This window comes from Cucurbita pepo, chromosome 3 (assembly GCF_057944985.1).
Source record: "Cucurbita pepo subsp. pepo isolate OVF chromosome 3, ASM5794498v1, whole genome shotgun sequence".
NCBI classification, from domain to species: Eukaryota; Viridiplantae; Streptophyta; class Magnoliopsida; order Cucurbitales; family Cucurbitaceae; genus Cucurbita; species Cucurbita pepo.
In genome coordinates, this window is record NC_141800.1 from 17,925,079 (window position 1) to 17,942,730 (window position 17,652).

At 36.2% G+C, this 17,652-nt stretch overlaps 4 protein-coding genes across 9 annotated transcripts; 2 read left to right on the forward strand and 2 right to left on the reverse strand.

Annotated features, from left to right (window-relative positions):
- The first annotated feature begins 1,825 nt into the window (after positions 1–1,825).
- On the forward strand, positions 1,826–2,692 carry LOC111790308 (uncharacterized). The gene has a single exon (XM_023671167.2). It carries the CDS (start codon positions 1,896–1,898, stop codon positions 2,610–2,612), a length of 717 nt encoding a protein of 238 aa, XP_023526935.2. The 5' UTR covers positions 1,826–1,895; the 3' UTR covers positions 2,613–2,692.
- Positions 2,693–5,205: 2,513 nt separating this feature from the next.
- Positions 5,206–8,678, forward strand: LOC111791145 (uncharacterized). Of its 2 annotated transcripts, XM_023672377.2 has the most exons (4): positions 5,206–5,383; positions 5,539–5,667; positions 5,775–5,860; positions 6,525–8,678. In XM_023672377.2, exon 4 carries the CDS (start codon positions 6,573–6,575, stop codon positions 8,250–8,252), a length of 1,680 nt encoding a protein of 559 aa, XP_023528145.2. In that variant the 5' UTR covers positions 5,206–5,383; positions 5,539–5,667; positions 5,775–5,860; positions 6,525–6,572; the 3' UTR covers positions 8,253–8,678. The 2 variants fall into 2 exon arrangements, with proteins under 2 accessions (XP_023528145.2, XP_023528144.2); XM_023672376.2 differs by having other exon boundaries at positions 5,206–5,667.
- A 486-nt stretch (positions 8,679–9,164) lies between these two features.
- On the reverse strand, positions 9,165–13,030 carry LOC111789682 (F-box protein At4g00755). Of its 4 annotated transcripts, none has more exons than XM_023670328.2 (6): positions 12,879–13,030; positions 12,204–12,377; positions 11,527–11,946; positions 11,264–11,436; positions 9,881–9,999; positions 9,165–9,660 (listed from the first exon to the last, which is right to left on the reverse strand). In XM_023670328.2, exons 2-6 carry the CDS (start codon positions 12,328–12,330, stop codon positions 9,375–9,377), a joined length of 1,125 nt encoding a protein of 374 aa, XP_023526096.2. In that variant the 5' UTR covers positions 12,331–12,377; positions 12,879–13,030; the 3' UTR covers positions 9,165–9,374. The 4 variants fall into 4 exon arrangements, with proteins under 4 accessions (XP_023526096.2, XP_023526097.2, XP_023526098.2 ...); XM_023670329.2 differs by having other exon boundaries at positions 12,863–13,022; XM_023670330.2 differs by having other exon boundaries at positions 12,791–13,021.
- A 478-nt stretch (positions 13,031–13,508) lies between these two features.
- On the reverse strand, positions 13,509–16,483 carry LOC111790885 (F-box protein PP2-A13). Of its 2 annotated transcripts, XM_087122436.1 has the most exons (4): positions 15,725–16,483; positions 15,491–15,609; positions 14,465–14,567; positions 14,118–14,258 (listed from the first exon to the last, which is right to left on the reverse strand). In XM_087122436.1, exons 1-3 carry the CDS (start codon positions 16,046–16,048, stop codon positions 14,489–14,491), a joined length of 522 nt encoding a protein of 173 aa, XP_086978562.1. In that variant the 5' UTR covers positions 16,049–16,483; the 3' UTR covers positions 14,118–14,258; positions 14,465–14,488. The 2 variants fall into 2 exon arrangements, with proteins under 2 accessions (XP_023527763.2, XP_086978562.1); XM_023671995.2 differs by lacking the exon at positions 14,465–14,567 and having other exon boundaries at positions 13,509–14,258; positions 15,725–16,478.
- Between the last annotated feature and the right edge of the window lie 1,169 nt (positions 16,484–17,652).

The window sequence follows — 17,652 nt, forward strand, 5'->3', positions numbered from 1 at the left end:
TTTTATGCATCTTCATCTTCAAACAATTGAAATTTTAAATCTTATGCACCCGAGACGCTTCCAAAATGTCGAGTTTAATGTCTACCAAATACCCAATAAACTAATTTGATTAACCGAGCGCTTTAATATTAGTCATTATCAAATTTGAACTAAAGGACACACATGATTAATAGAAATGAGTGAGAGAGATGATCAAATGTTAATCTTAATTAAAGACTTAATTAATTAAGAGTCCAACCTCTAAAGCAAGTTGAGATGGCTCCCGAAGTGATTTCCCTATCCAAATCAAAACGACGCAGTTCTGGAGCCCACAAAAGTATAATTCTCCATCCAACTGCTATATTCCAAATTTAAACTTTTTGTCATTTTCATTAATTATTTTATATTGCCGGATTTCCTTTTTATATTTCCAATTTAACGTTCCGTTTTTGCAAGCCGACAAAATCGAACGGCCCGTTTTGTGTCGGCTTCCTCGTGTACCTTTCAACCCACGGAGCCGAGCCGAGCCATATAGCCATATAGCCCGTTTTGTAATTTAACTTTTTTTTTTTGTGAAAAAATAAAATTTAAATATTTATTAGATAATTAAATTATTTAAAGAGCATTTTAATTAAAGAAAAGGTAAGTAAAGAAATTAGTTTCAAATATAATATATTAAGCATTTGTTTGATTAGAATATAAAATTCTTATAAACAAAATTAAAACCATATAATTATTTATAATAAAAAAATGTAAATAATTGAGGGAATCAATATCCATTTAGCCACTGAATAATATTTATATATATGAGAATTAAAGTTGCTTCTTGTCCTCTTCCGGCCAGCATTCTAGTGGTTGTTTTAGTTCTCTTTTCACCATTTTAGCCTTTTATTTTTCGCAACTTAATATATAAATATTAAAAAAAAATTACTCGAACCGATAAGACATCAATTATCATTTCAAATGTTGAAGGTTCAATTTTCATTCTCGAAGTTGTTGAACGAAAAAAAGTTTTAATATGTAATAAGATAAAAGACTTTTACCACTCAAATTTTAAACCAATATCTATTTTATTTTTAAAAATATCTTTAAACTTTTAAAATTTTAATAATTATATAAAAAAAAGTCTCAAAATGGTACTTAAATTTTAAAAAATATATAAACTTTTAATATTTTATTTAAAAAATACTCAAAAAAAAAAAAAACTTTTGAATTTGTAAAACTTAATGCTATTTTAAAATTTTTGGAATATTTTTAATTAATGATTATCATGAAACTTTTTAAAGTTGACTTGTGGGTGCTCACTCACTTCATCAACAACTCACTTCATCAACAAGTGAGTTGAGTTAAGTCTATTTGTTCTTGCGTCACCAATGGCCAACCGATTTATACTTTAAGTCTCTGGCCCCATTTCAAAAAGAAAGTTTTAGAAAATGAGGAATGTAAACAAAAGGTAACAACAGCTGCATATAACTACTAGGCAGGGAGAAGTTGACAAAAATAGAAACAATATTAAAAGTTAAATAATATTTTTTAAATACATACCAACAATTCCAAACAAAAAAAAAAAAAAAAGAAAAAATGACATAAAATATAAAATTTACAGAATATTTTTATTAATTTAGCCTAAGATTAAATATATATTTTAATCCTTAATATTTAAATATTTTTAAAATTATTAAAATAAAGAAAAGAATTTAAAAACAAAAATTAAATGATAATAAAAGACCTCAACTTAAATATAAAATTTTAAATGTAGAAATTAAATAATTATGGTCGATAAAACAGAACAAAAGCTAACAATAATTGATTTGAGATAGGTATATGCCCACCGAAAGATCCAAAACTTTTCATTAATATAAAAACCCATCAAAACTCTTCATCTTCTTCAAAATCCAAAAACCAACAAATCAATCATGGCCGCCGCCGGTAGAGAACCCAAAAGATCCGCCGCACTCTCCCGCTGCCAACCCACTAAATCTCCGGCACGGCGGTTCGTCGGAGTCCGGCAGCGGCCATCCGGCCGCTGGGTGGCAGAAATAAAAGACTCATCTCAGAGAGTCCGGCTCTGGTTAGGCACTTACGACACCCCAGAGGAAGCCGCCAGAGCCTACGACGAAGCCGCCATTGCGCTTCGTGGCGAGAATACAAGGACCAATTTCGTATCTCCGGTGATCGGCCGGTCATCGGAACAAAAAATTCCCGACATCGGCGTATTGAAAGCGAAACTTAGTAATATTACAGCGAGAACGAACGAACAGAGCAAATCGTTGAAAAACAGAGTAAGCGATCGGTTCACTTTTGGAAACATTTTCAATTTCAGAAGCTACCAACCGGTAACAATGGCGGATTTTACCGCCGTTGATAAGGTGGCCGTGCAGCCGACCATAATTGTGCCGCACGTTGAAACCGATCAGCCCTGTTCGTGGGACGGCAGCTCCGGCGACGGCGATGGATTCCAACGGCTGGGTTTCAGCTCCGATGCGTCGGAGGGCGGCGGAGAATGGTGGGTGGATCAAATTTTGGGAGATGATTATCGGAATGAAGATTTGAAGAGTAAGAGATTGAGGGTTTCTTCTTCGGTGGTTGTGCCACCAACGTTCAGTGGGTCTCCCAGCTATGGTGAATATTAAATATTTTATAATAAAGTTAATTTTGGATTAAGAAATTGAAATTATGTGTATATTATTTTAATGAAAAAATGAAAATAATTGGTAAATTACAATTATTTGCTCTAAATTAACAATTTCTCTCTTATAAACTTTAAAAAAAATTCACTATCTATAAAATTTTAAAATATTTTTAAAGTTTTAAAAGTTTAATAATGTTAATGAAAAAAAAATTAATGGTATTAATAAAAATTTAAAATATTTAGAATATTTTTAAATAATTTTGAAAGTTTAATAAAATAAAATCTTAATGTCCGTAATTTTTTTTTAATTTTTTTTAGTTTAAGAGTATTATTAAAATTTGAAAAATAATATTTTTAAAATAAATACAAAATTCATGAATATTTTCAAAAAATAATAAATTTATAGAAATATTAAAATTTTATTAGTATATATTAATTTAGTCCCTTAACTTTCAAATAAAATATTTAAAATGAGATATAAAATTTTTATTTTTAATTTATTGATGGGTCTTAAAAATTAAAATATTCGAGACAAAAAGAATTTATAAATAAAATATTGATTACATTGAAGTTTCCATACGACTTCTTCTACACAATTTAAGTAATAATGACGCCATAATGTTCCATTGTGAAGACTTGCTCCACTTTATATATATATTAAACTAACTTCATATATATATATATATATATATATATATATATATATATATATATATATATCATTTTATGTTTATAATATTTTGATTAGTCACATTTTTGGACTAATGATTTGGACTTAAGGCCATTTGACTTCTTTTTTTCTTGTATTTTCTTGCTTGGCTATAAGTGGTTAACATGACTTGGCTTGGTAATCAATATAAACACAAGAAGAAACGGGGATGATGATGAATAATTAGGGTTTACGAGGACCGAACTATCGAGGTTTGAGATGATAATTAGTGTTTTATCTTTCGAATATGTTGGAATCAAAATATCGACCTTTCAAGACTACTACGACCATATATGTTGTATAATAGCTCAAGCCCACTGTTAGCATATACTGCCCGCTTTAATATGTTGCTTCTTGATGTCAGTCTCATGGTTTTAAAACGTGTTTGTTAGATAGAGGTTTCCACACCCTTATAAAGAATGCTTTGGTTATCTCTCAAACTAATGTGAGATCTCACAATCCAATTCCCTTAGGGGCTCAGTGTTGTCGCTGACACACCAATTCCCTCAAGGGCTTACTAGACATAAAATCATATTTACCGACTTATTAAATATTTAATTATTATATTGGAATTAAAAAAAATGATTATAATGGGAATGATCCCAACATAATAATCTAAATTTTCATTCCTTTTAGGAATAATAATAATTAATTTCATATAAATTGAAATTACATGAATTAACAATAATTTGATAAAAACCATGCCTCAGACAAGAAGCTTGCGTTGACTTTTAGATGACATTGAGAATTAATTTATGTTATAATGTATTAATAATCATAAGGTCTATTGACTGTGTGCCCCCACAGACATAATATTGCATTTTTCATAATTTTATAATAATCTTTTTTCGGGTATTTATTCCATTACTTTATTTTTATTCATTAATTCATGTGCACATTCATCATAATTTCGGGTCCCTATATTCTATTTATTTAGCATAAATATATTTTTCCATTTTTATTTATTTATTCCAATGTTGAAATTATATATTACAAAAATGACATTTATTAATTAAATTTTTTTAAGTTATTATTAATTTTTTAATATTCACCCTTTCAGCTTCAAAAAAAAAAATAATAAAAAAATAAAAAAAATAAAATATATATATATATATATATATATATATATATATATATATATATATATATATATATATATATATATATATATATAATATGTCAATTTTACTTTAATAGACTAATATATAAAAATGAACGTCTAAATATTTATTATTATTATTATTTTGATCGAGTTGCTAGAAATAATATATAACGTACTACATGGCTCACGAGAGAGAATAAATCTTTAATTTAGTATGCTCGGTTCACTAGACTCTACTATAGTGGAGTCCAATCTATGATCCTGGCTCATAAGGAACCCTAGCTATATGCTTAACACGTGCAAGTAGAACGTTGATTAATAAAAATCTACACCAACGTCGTTAATGATGTGAATTATTATTTTTTAAATAGATAAAGAGAGTCGAGAGGGCTTTTGCAATCGATTCTTTAACGGCAGGTAGTTCAAACTCGACAACACAATGGTCGAGCACGAGACCAGTTCAATGTTGAGTCGGGAATACAAATATAATGGCCGCTAATTTCCATGCTAATTTATTAAATAATTTTTAAAAAATATTATAGAGTGAACATTCAAAGGTGGGAGACAATAATTGCTTTAAAACCAACCAATTTTTATTTGTTTTCACTGTTTTGGAAAGGAATATACTGTTATTATTTTTATTATTTTCTGTTATTTAATTCTTTATTTTCAAATCAATATAATAATAATAATATTATAATAAAATAAATAAATAAAAGTATTTATTCTGGAAAAATTTTAAATTAAATACAAAAATAAATGAAACATCCTTGGCCTTTCCTTCACAGTCACAAGAAGCCCATAGATAAATAATTGTTTACCAGAGAATCTCAGGCGACGGGACAGTGGGGGCTGACATTTATCTGCTACCAGAGAGTTAAATCGGCGTGAGATTTCAAGAAATTTGATTTTTGAATGCGATTGTCCTTTTCGGCGTCGATTTCTGTCGAAAAAAGCTATGGTACTTCTTCCAATTTATTCAAACTTCGGTTTCTCGATCTTCTGTCACTCTGTCCTTTCGTTCTTTTGCTGTTCTTCATCTTCGTCCTCTTCGCGAGCCGATTTCTCGACCGTTTTCTCCATTTCTTGAACTAAGAACCGTTATATGGCTTCTAGGTTTTCTTGATTTTGTAAATTAGAGTAATGGATTTTCTAGATCGAGCCCTTTCTCTCAATCACTGCTGTTCAAGCCGTTTCTAGGTCACTTCAAATAGAGAAAAGGTGCATAGCTTCTGATTCTTGAAGGTTCGCCCTAGAAATTTCACTATTGCTCAGCCGTTTTTGGCCTTTTCTATGTGTATAACTAAGTTCTTGTTTTCTGGTATTGATAGGCTTCGATGTTTTCTTTGCAGGTAAAGGAGAAGCTAAGCATTTGGTGGCTGTTGTGTTAATCATGCTGGAAATTTTCCATTTCTAAAGCAAATCATATCAGTTCAAGGTATACTTCTTGCTGGACCCAGCTGAATAAAAGGAAGAAATAGCTTTTTTCATCAAATACAACTCAAGATTCTTACAAAGCTTTCATTAAACAAAGTAAAAAGTCCAAACCATTGTCTTATCTTCTAAGTGAAGTCTTTCTCTCAAGCCAAAATCAGCTAGTTTCCATGTGATATAAAAGGGAATACAGCTAAGATAGACTCCTCCAACTCATATCTTTCCTTCTATTCCTTTGAGGTATTAACTATGGATGGGGACCAAGTAACCGGACATCTTCCTGGTCGGATAATGAAGCTATGGCTAAGATCCAGACAATTTGAATGGTCCTGTTGGGTTTTCTATGTTTTAAGGGTTGTGTCTTAAATGCTGACTTCTTTATTGGACGGCTCTGCTTAGCCAATTTGCTTTCCCTTTCAGTCAACTACCTTCTTTATTTATAGTAAAACTTTTTCAAGGCATTTATTGGTAGAGAGAAGAGAACTCATTTGGTGTTCTTTGGTTGTCTGTTCATTGTTTCCAGCTGAATTTTGAGCTTTCTTTGATAGTTTTTGTGTTTATGTTGCAATTGTCAATGCCTTTCGATCCGATTAGCGTTGTATTTTTGCGTTGTTGTCGTTTGGGTCATTGGTTTAACTGCAATGTTTTGTCTCAATTTGTCCTGATAGTTTAGCTAGAGCCCTGTACTGCTCAATCCTTATCCAATTTGGAGAATAATGGTGGAAGATAGTATGAAGGGACGTCCCGGAGACTGCCAGTTGACTGAAGATTGGTTGTTACGTGCGCAAGAGCTGGTTCCACTGGCACTACAGAAGGCTATGGAGGTCAAAGTGTTTCCGGGCAGGTGGAAGATGATTATTTACAAGACGGAGCAGATCCCGTCTCGTTTATCTGATTTGTCTAGCCACCCCTTTTTCTCCAGGAATGCTCTTTGTAAGGAGCTATTGCAGGCTGTCTCAAAAACGATGGAAGAAGTAATTGAATTGGCAGAGATCTGTGTGCAGGACAGATACGAGGGGAAGCTTAGAATGCAGAATGATCTCGACTCGTTATCTGGGAAGTTGGATTTGAATTTGCGAGATTGTAGCCATTTGATCAAGACAGGAGTGCTAGGTGAAGCCACTTTGCCCGTATCTGTAACGGGTACTTCGACTGAACCTGAGTCTACCGACCATAAAAATGTGAGGGAATTGCTTGCCCGGCTACAGATTGGGCACTTGGAAGCCAAACACAGAGCTCTCGAAAGCCTTGTCGAGGTCATGAACGAGGATGAAAAGACCGTCCTGGCTGTCTTAGGACGTAATAACATTTCTGCTCTAATCCAATTGCTCGCTGCAACATCTCCCTGCATTCGTGAGAAAGCAGCAATGGCGATTTGCTCGATTGTGGAATCACAGAGTTACGAAAATTGGCTGATTTCAGAGGGTGTTCTGCCACCCCTCATACGGCTTGTTGAGTCTGGCAGTGCTCTTTGTAAAGAAAAGGCTGCAATGTCCCTCCAAAGGCTATCGACATCAGCTGAAACTGCCCGCGAAATTGTTGGCCACGGAGGAGCTCAGCCGCTGCTCGAGATCTGCCAAACAAGCAATTCAGTGTTGCAGGCGGCAGCTGCATGCACTTTGAAGAACATGTCAACCATTCCTGAGGTTAGGCAATCTTTAGCCGAAGAGGGAATCGTTCCGATAATGATAAATCTCCTCGGCAACGGAATTCTCTTGGAATCAAAAGATTATGCAGCCGAATGCTTGAAAAATCTCACTGCAGGCATTGAAAATCTTAGGAACAATGTGATTTCAGAAGGTGGCATACAAAGTCTATTAGTTTTCATCGATGGCACACACGCCAAGGAATCTGCTATCGAGGCGCTGAGAAATCTAGTCAGCTTGGTTCCGACCGAAGTTATAACATCTCTCGGTGTTCTTCCGTGCCTTCTTCGTGTACTTAGAGGAGGATCTTTAGGTGCTCAGCAGGCAGCTGCATCGGCCGTTTGCGTCATTAGCAGCTCACCAGAGATGAAAAAGATACTCGGGGAAGCAGGGTTCATTCCTCCGCTAATCAAGATGCTCGAGGCAAAGTCGAACAGTGTCCGAGAAGTGGCAGCGCAAGCAATTGCAAGCTTGATGACACTGTCCCAAAACAGCAATGAAGTGAAGAAGGATGAAAACAGTGTCCCAAATCTCGTTACGTTGCTCGACTCGAGTCCTCATAACACAGCTAAAAAATATGCAGTTGCCTGCCTTGTTAACCTTGCGTTGAGCAAGAAATGCAAGAAGCTGATGATTTCACATGGAGCTATTGGGTATCTCAAGAAACTTGTAGAAATGGAGGTTCCTAGTGCTAAGAAGCTATTAGAGAGATTGGAAAGAGGGAACTTGAGTATATTCAGCTGGAACTAAACGAAAACCGAGTCGTTCCATTGTATGCTCGTGATCGAAAGCTCAAGCTTGAGAGTGGATTCAGCAGGAAATAAACAAAGAGTGGAGTCGTTCCATCGTATGCTCGAGATCAAAAGCTCGAGCTTGGGTATATTCAGCACAAAATAAACGAAGAGTGGAGTCGTTCCATCAATGCTCGTGATCAATGCTCGAGTTACTTTTGTTGATCTTCACTGTTCGAACCGTTGCAGACTGTACATAGATTACGATCGAAAAGACTGAACCGGCTTCCTTGTTTGTGAGGATCTGACTGAAATTTGCATCAAGTAACCTCTCAATCTCTTCCCTATTTCTGTTGGTTCTTTTTGTGATGAATTCAAGAACAAAATCTGGAATTCTATCTGTATTTACTTTGATCCAATAAATTATATTAGAAATTCTCTTTCATTTTGGATTGGTTAGGTTAGTTATCCGAACTCAAAAAGTTCACAAAACAACCCAATTGGGTGAGGGAGTTGGGTTGAGTCGTTGGGCGTTTTTTTTATTTACAAAATCTATCTATTCACAATACCTCTTTGAACTTCCACGCCCCTTCCTTTCCGACCGATGTGAGATCTCATTCCTTCCCGACCGATGCGAGATCTCACAATCCACCCACTTTAGGGCCCAATCTCCAATAGATGTGAGATCTTACAATCGCACTCGTTCCTTTCTCCAATCGAGGTGGAATCTCACGTAACACTAAAATCTCATAAAACTCTAATTTACGAACAGAAAGATTTATGATTGAGTTCATTATTTCATATGAGTTGTTTGGGATGAACAAATTTTCAGCCTAAATAATTGTGTTTGGGTTTAAAAATGTCTCAACCCTACGATCGAACTCACGAACACCCCTACATCTAGATGCATTCAGAACCCATGAGAGAAACATAAGGAAAAATATTGTATGCTTTATAGTGGTAATATTACTAACATTATTTACTACACTTCCATATTATAAAGCCATAGAAAAAGAGCTGTGCTTTTTACATTCATCTACACAAGCGCCAGCAAAATACTGTATGCACAGAATATTTGTCACAATTCTGGATGGTTAGGAGCCTTCCCACTTTTCTTCTTTTTTGGAACAAGATGATTGATTTAAGCAACAAAATCTTCATCTGATTCATCTTCTTCATCACCCCATGCATAATACTCGCCTTGAACTACGTTTCCCCGAAGCATATTCACAATCTGTCGCAACTCGATTACACGTCTCTCCAAATATGTGGGAAGGATTGTGAGTGGTTCATTGTCGAGCATGCTTAACTGGTTATAAGCCTTTGCCTGACGGTTACATTTTAAAATGAACTCCCATGATGGTTCAAGGATTTCGATATCAAAGGCAGGCGACAATGACCGTCCGATAACTTGAACATGAGAAACGCTGCAGGGGAAACACGAGCTGTTAAGACATCACTAGTGGTGCAAGATTCAACAAACTATATCTTAATGCTGCAGACAAAGGGGAGAGCATGCTGCTCTTGTTCGACCCGTCCGAGGTAACGTTGCTGGGCAGCTGTTTCTTGGAAATTCTTTCGAGCTAAAAGGAAACGCTACGCCAGACAGGCAGAAGGAAGAAAAAGTATATATACGAGTGAACATACCATATGTAGAACAAAGCATCGGTTTCTTGTCTTTGTACCCTCCCAAGCAGCTCGATTTGCAAAATGCCTCCTATGCAAAGAACAGGTTGAGGAAGTTTGAACTTCTGCAAGCAATTTTCCTGTTCAGTAAGATGTCATTTGACCCATCAGTTACGGAATTAAATGGATTTTAACCATGTTCAAGTGAATCAAACAAAACTAACATTCTTGTATTATGTAAAAATCAGAGCTCCAACACAATCTGATAGCTGATGAAAGCTGGAAACAGATAGAAGATATCAAGTTCGATAGGTGAAAAACCGCCCAAGCCCACCGCTAGCAGATATTGTCCTGTCTGGGTTTTTCAGGCTTCTCCTCAAGGTTTTAAAATGCGTCTGCTAGGGAGAGGTTTCCACACCCTTATAAAGAATGTTTCGTTCTCATCTCCAACCGATGTGGAATCTCACAATTCATCCTCTTTGGGGCCCAATGAGGTGTCCACCCTCTTCAAGGCTCAGCGTCCTCGTTGGCACACCGCCCAATGTTCACCTCCCCTTCGAGGCTCAACGTCCTCGCTCTTCGCTGGCACACTGCCCAGTGTCTGGCTCTGATACCATGTGTAACAACCCAAGCTCACCGCTAGCAGATATTGTCCTCTCTAGGCTTTCCCCTTAAGGTTTTAAAACGCGTCTACTAGGAAGAGGTTTCCACACCCTTATAAAGAATGTTTTGTTCCCCTCTTCAACCGATGTGGGATCTCACAATCCACCCCCTTTGGGGCCCAACGTTCTCGCTGGGCCCAGTGAGCATCCCCTTAAGAGCTCAACGTCCTCGTTGGCACACCGCCCAGTGTCCACCCTCCTTCGAGGCTCAGCTTCCTCGCTGGCACACTACCCGGTGTCTGGCTATGATACCATTGATAACAACCCAAGCTCACCACTAGCAGATATTGTCTTCGAGGCTCAGCTTCCTCGCTGGCACACTGCCCGGTGTCTGGCTATGATACCATTGGTAACAACCCAAGCTCAACACCAGCAGATATTGTCCTCTTTGGGCTTTCCCTTCTAGGCTTCCCTTCAAGGTTTTAAAATGTGTCTACTAGGGGAGGTTTTGACACCCTTATAATAAATGTTTTGTTCCCCTCTTCAACCAATGTAGGATCTCACAATCCACCCCTCTTCAGGGCCCAACGTTGGGATCTCACAATAAGGTTCAAGATCATGGACAGAGTATTACGCTGCATAAATTATTAGACTCGGAAACAATAACCCTGAGTGATTGCCCCGACTAAAATATAAAAAGACCTTACCGATAGCAGAATGACGGGCAATTTGAACAAGGAAATGGAATTCGACAATAAGAGAAATGCAGAATGCATTAGCAAAGCATGGACTTACGACATACCTGAGCCATTGGAAATTCTGGAGAAGTATACGTCCACGTAAACATCTCTTTTGTAGATCCACGGTGTAACTCCCCAGCCAGATCGCTCCTAAGATCCATGACATGTTTTAAGTGACCAAATCGAAACCGCACGGCTTTAGATGAGTATATCGGTGAACCAGACTGAAAAAATGCTGGACAAGAAAATAGACATTCATCATCAAAGCAAACAACATAGAAGGCGAAAAAACCTATACAGGAAATCAGCCAAGCCAAAGAAATACCTTGGAAAGGTCGTATATTAATCTCAGTTACAACACATAAATTGGAAACCAGTTTGTATATCAGTGTCTCGGATACATCAGGTTTAAAGTGTCCTTTACTTGACCAATACGAAGCTCTCCTTGCAATGAGATCTCTCGCTTCCAACGTGTTCGTAATGCTTTCTTCAGGATCATTATCAGTGCTCGAAGCAGTAATTGCCTCTAAAATGCAATTTCTCATAAGAAACGATGCAGATGCATGAGCGAGATATGAATAAACTCTGTGATCCCTCTGCACTGATTTTGAATCTCTTGAACTACTACATGCTGCTTCTTCGTTTCCATTCACTTCCGAATTCGTTACTTCAACAATCGAAGCTACTCTCGACAAATGAGGGAATGATCTAAAGCAGAGGTGCTTTGATAAACCATTTCCTAACACTACGAAAAGTAAAACATAAAGCCTGTCAATAGAATGAAACTACAAGGTTTCCGCTGTCTCTTTCTTCTTCGTATCGTTCAGTATCAAACATTCTTCACAAAATGCATTTCTATTACTGTTTACTTTTCCTTGATCACTCCATATATCAGAACTAACTTATAAGTTACATGAATCTGACATCAATATCATGAATACATAACATATGCAGTTTAATCAATACTGAAAGTTGATATGAACTTCTAACACATGTACTCACCTAAATGTTGCCAACGCCGTGAGACTGCACTCGCTCGAACGATATCAGAAACATCATCGAAGCACATTAAAATCTTTCTCGACATGTCGAGTGGAAGCAAATCCAATAAATCCAAACGGACTTCCATTTCTGGCAACTTACCATAAGAAAATGCAGCAGCTTCCAAAACTAGACCTGAGTTGAAAGGGAAGAAAACATAACTTATAATGATACAAATTCAAGATTCTGGTCGAGCAATGAACTAAGAAACTCGAACATAATTCCGATGAACAATCTTCAAATATACAAAGAACACACCAAATTTAAAATAATGACAAGAACTTGCAATTATGGCGCTGGATTTAACCACTCGAAACGAAAGAAAACTCTATTGAAATGCGAAACCAAAACTTCCTCGATAGAAAGCAATAAACGGAGAAAATTAAAGCGCCATTTAAGAATCATCGAACAGAATTCATTCAAAAACCCTCAATTCACAGAGATGCAAACAACAAAAGAAAACCTCAGAAGATTCAAAGAAAATGGCGAAAAACATACGAAATCAAATAGAATAATCAGATAAACGAACCGATCGCCCAAAATTTCACCACATTATGAGAAAAATTCGGAACGAAATCAGTAACAGATAGCCATTTCATGAAATTAAAAGGAAGTGATACATTTTCCAGTGCTTACTTTCGTCAGAGACCGAAAGTGTCCCTCAAGAAAAAAAGGAAAAAGAATCCTTGAAGAAGAATCAGAGGGACGGGGATTTGGTAGAGAATGATGAGCTCAAATAGATGATTATGAAATCGGAAAGAGAGTAAAATTGGAAAGCAGTTCGAAGGACAGCGAAACCCACTTTTGTTTTGTAATTAAATAGTTAATCCTCTTGCATTCCCATCACCAACCCTACACCTGTTTTTTTTTTTTTTTTTTTAATTAATAAAAAATATATATCTTAAACTAATATATATATATATATATATATATATAAATTCTCTACCGTACTTTTGTTTAAAAAAACCCAATAATTTTAATAGAAAATTATTATTGAAATAAAATATTAACCATCTTCGTCTAAAACTAATGTGACGAGTATTTTTAATTTTTTAAAAGTTTTATTAATTTAGCCTTATTTTATTTTGTCAAAATATAATTTTAGTCCTATAGTTCTTTTAAACGACGGAATTTCACATCTCTTGTCACAACTTTTGACTCAAATATTTGTAACAGGTCAAATAATATGACGGTATCTTCAAACATATATTCACCAGTACATCGTGATATGTCATATCGATGGTTTAAATCACATATAAAAAAAAAAAAAAAAAATTACAACACTTTATTATATAACCACTCACACAAATAGTAGTAATTAGGCAAAGGACGTGATTCTGTCCATACATATCTCCATCGTTATATCACGATGTTTCATATTTATGGTCTAAATCATACTCGAAGTCCCGAAACATAAAGTGACACCAAAACTTTCAAACAGAACATGTCTGAAAATTGAAAAACTAGGCATTTTTCCAACTAGTGTGTGATCCAGCTCGGTCTCCGAGCGACTCGGAGTCCTCGTCTCAAACCCCATCAGACTTCCGATCCAATCCGATCTGACCCGTGTTGGTCGATTAGCTACAAAATCTGTACTTTGGCTGGTTTGGTTGAGTAGAAGGCCGTATCAGCACAGAGTCAAGGCAGAGCCCTCCTTTGGTGTGTGTGCAGTCAATCTGAGTCAATGAGAATTTCAGCTTCATCATACTGTTGTTCTTCCCACTACTTTCAACCGTGAAATCTCCCACGTGATAGTTTAGCCAATTCCCAGGGCTGCCCAAGAAACACCGCGATTCGGTATGCTGATTATCGGACGTCGTCAGCTGAAACCTCACCGGCTTTATGTCCCAGCCATGGACTTGATCTGTGTAGCAAACTCGACGACCGAGTCTCTTCGATGGTTTCCCGAGATGGAGCCTGAAGAACACCGCGTATCTCCCTTCTGGGAATTGGAACTTGAGCTCTCCGTTCACCTCGAGCCACCATGTTTGTTGAAGATAAGCAATCGTCTGAAATCTGGATTTAGGAACAAGAAATATCACTCCAAGATCTCGATTATCAAGAACTTTCGACGTATGAAAGAATGAAAATGTCAAACAATTCTATATCGTCGTATGTTCGGTGATATAATGATCAAATGAGCAAAGGCTGTTAAATGATCAATGCTTTTGAAAGTTTATAGAGCTACGTGATCGGCTAACTCGTAAAGGTTTTGAAATTACTGTGTGTGAATCGGAAGATCGAGGTCACTTGATCGTTTTCTCGCCACAGCTACACTTGAAACCATTGTTCACAAGCTCGAGTTCTTTGAAAGTCGAACTCCGGCTGTTCTAAAAGCACAGGTCACCGTGAAAACACATTAAACAAAGAAGACAACTACTAAAAAGAATAAACAATCTCAAAGCTCATTTCTCAAAACATCCTCCATTGCAATGGAACTTTCTCCGGTCCTGGCGCCTCTCGAGCTGCCCTAGTTGTTAAATGGGGTTTTGATATAGGTGGACGGCCTCAGGAACTAGTAGCAGCGTGACCTCTGGAGTGACTATCTTAGTCGTGAGATCAGCCTCCCCTAAAGCAAGTGCACGAAAGGGTGAAAGCAAAACTCTAGTTTTGATAGGGGTGGACAGCCTCAGAAACTAGTAGGATTCACGGGCAAAGCCGGAAGCTGTTACGTGACCTCTGAAGCGACTATCTTAACCATGGGATCAGCCTCCCCTAAGGCGAGTGCACGGAGGGGTGAAAGCAACACTCTAGTTTTGATAAGGGTGTACGGCCTCAGAAACTAGTAGGATTCACGGGAGAAGCCGGAAGTTGCTGTTTAACCTCTAGAGCGACTATCTTAGTCGTGGGATCAGCCTCGCCAAAGGCGAGTGCTGGGACAAGTGAAAGGAAAGCTCTAGTTTCGATAGGGGTGGACGGCCTTAGGAACTAGTAGGATTTGCGGGCGAAGCTAGAAGCTACTGCATGAGCTCTAGAACCACTATCTTAGCCGTAGGATCGAAGGGTGAAAGCGAAACTCAAAGGAATTTACTTCTTTTTCTATTTCTTCAAAGCTCGAAGCTCAAAGCTCGTTCGAAATGACTTTACAAGTGCTTAAACACGTATAAAATCGCTCCGAACATACCCTAAAAGGCTAAGTTTAGGCTAAATCATACTCGGAGTTGATCAAATCCCAATGGTAAACAGTGTTAGCTTATTCAATAACAACACAAAATCAAAGTTCTACAGAGCTTCTAAAGTAATCTCACCTGGATTCCTCTGTTGAAATATGATTCCAATATCTCCGATCATCAATTCCAGTGATACTCAATGCTTTCCAAGAGATAGCCATTGATAGCCCTCCAGTTCTCTTGTTCAACCAGAACTCCTTCACCAAATAAAATAAGCACCCATTTCAGAAGAACCCTAAACCCTAAACCCTAAATCAATCCAAATCCAGAATTCAAATTACAATTCAAAACAGATCAAGAACAGAGATAAACCTTCCAGACGCCATTTAAGGTATTTCGTTTGCAGAGCTTAGAATACACATCTTTCTTCCTCAAATTCACTGTTCTTTTCTCTTTCTCGTTAAACTCGAATGCTTTATCCATCAGAAACTGATAATTACAAGGCAATTTAGACTCCCAGATGAAATCCGCCGACGCAGCGCCGCGAAACATCCGATTAACTCCGGCTAATTTGCAAATCTCCGGCGGGTCCATATGCATTAGAACCAGAGCCACACAGTTTTCCGGCATATCTTCAAGCCCTGACATTAATGGCGGACCATTTCTTCCACTGTTATTCGACAGATTAGCACCCATTCGATTGAACCGCCTTAAACCCTAAAATTTGAAAGAAGAATCCGCAGAACCTAGTTCTTAAATTCAACTTAGAACTTGAATTTAAACCTGAATCTGAAGATCTTCACCACGAGATTCAAAGGGAGGAACGCGAATAGAACAACACCCCACCCCAAAACCAAATCCAAACTCATTTATTTCAAGAATCATAAACTCCCAAAGCGATTTTTCAAGATAATCGCCACTTTCAAGCCAAAAAAAACCCAGAAATTGAGAAGAAAAGATGAAGAAAATTGAAGAACTCCCGAGGATTTAATAAACTCAAAGACAAAATAGGATCAAAAGAAAGTTAAATCGCTTTAAACTCTGAATTTCTTTATCTTCTTGTGTTCGTCAGGATTGGCATGGAATGGAGGCAGCGAGGGCGCATTCAGTACAGTACGAACGAGGAAAACGAAACGGATTCCGCTACAGAACAATCGTGCAATACACGCGCCAAAAGGGGAGAAGAAACGGAAGCGCGTGTTCTCAATCAACGCTGTCATTTTGGCGCGTTGTTAGTTTATAGTTCTTTTCCTTTTCCCGAGGCGATTTTTATTCCGTTTTAAAAATTGTTTTGGATTTGTCGTTATTTGTCTTTGTGGATAAGATTTTTTTTTTTTTTTTTTTTTTTTTTTTTTTTACTAAAACGTTAATTAAGATAAAATGATAAACAAAACTAGTCACGATCTTAGTCGACCATCGTCTATGGGCATGGGAAGCTAAATCACGAGTAATTAAATTACATTTACGATTGCAATTTGAAAGCTATAGACATAATTATGACTGTCGGTTGCAGAAGGAACCGACAAAAAGTCGAGTCTCATTAGTAAATCTAGCTTTTTCTTATTAAGAGATTCCAATCCGTATACGACGAAAAATGCCAGCTTTGAGAGCTTTGAAACTGCCTTTGTGGAGGATTATTGCCTCAACGAGTTCAACTGATCCAAAGTATTTGTGACTTTCATAGTCAAACGTGAGTCCCTTTTAAAATTACGAACAATACCTCCGATGTACCATTTTTTATATAATAATTTTAATTGAAACATTGAAAGATAATTAATAATAATAATAATAATAATAATAATAATAATAATAATAATTATTATTATTATTATTATTATTATTATTATTACGTAGGATTGATGGATGAAAGAAAAAGCATCATTATATATATATATATATATATATATATATATATATATATATATATATATATATATATATATATATATATATATATTTGTTAAAATTTTATTTTAAGAGCTATGAACATTCATAAAGTTGAAGTTTATTTATAAATAATATATGATTGAATTTAAAGTAATGGTAAAAATAAACAATAATAATAACAACTTTTTGGAAATTAAAAAAATAAAAATAAAAAAACTCTCAAAATATTTTAAATGTATATGTAATTTTAAATATGTGGTTGACGGATTATGTGCTGACTCAGATCCACGTAGGATCCAAATCCATGTTTTTTTTTATTGTTTTTTTTTTATCATTTGCTTATTGACAGAGAGACAATATTTTAATATATAAATTAAATAATACACGTTTGAATAATTTTACACTATTGTTGT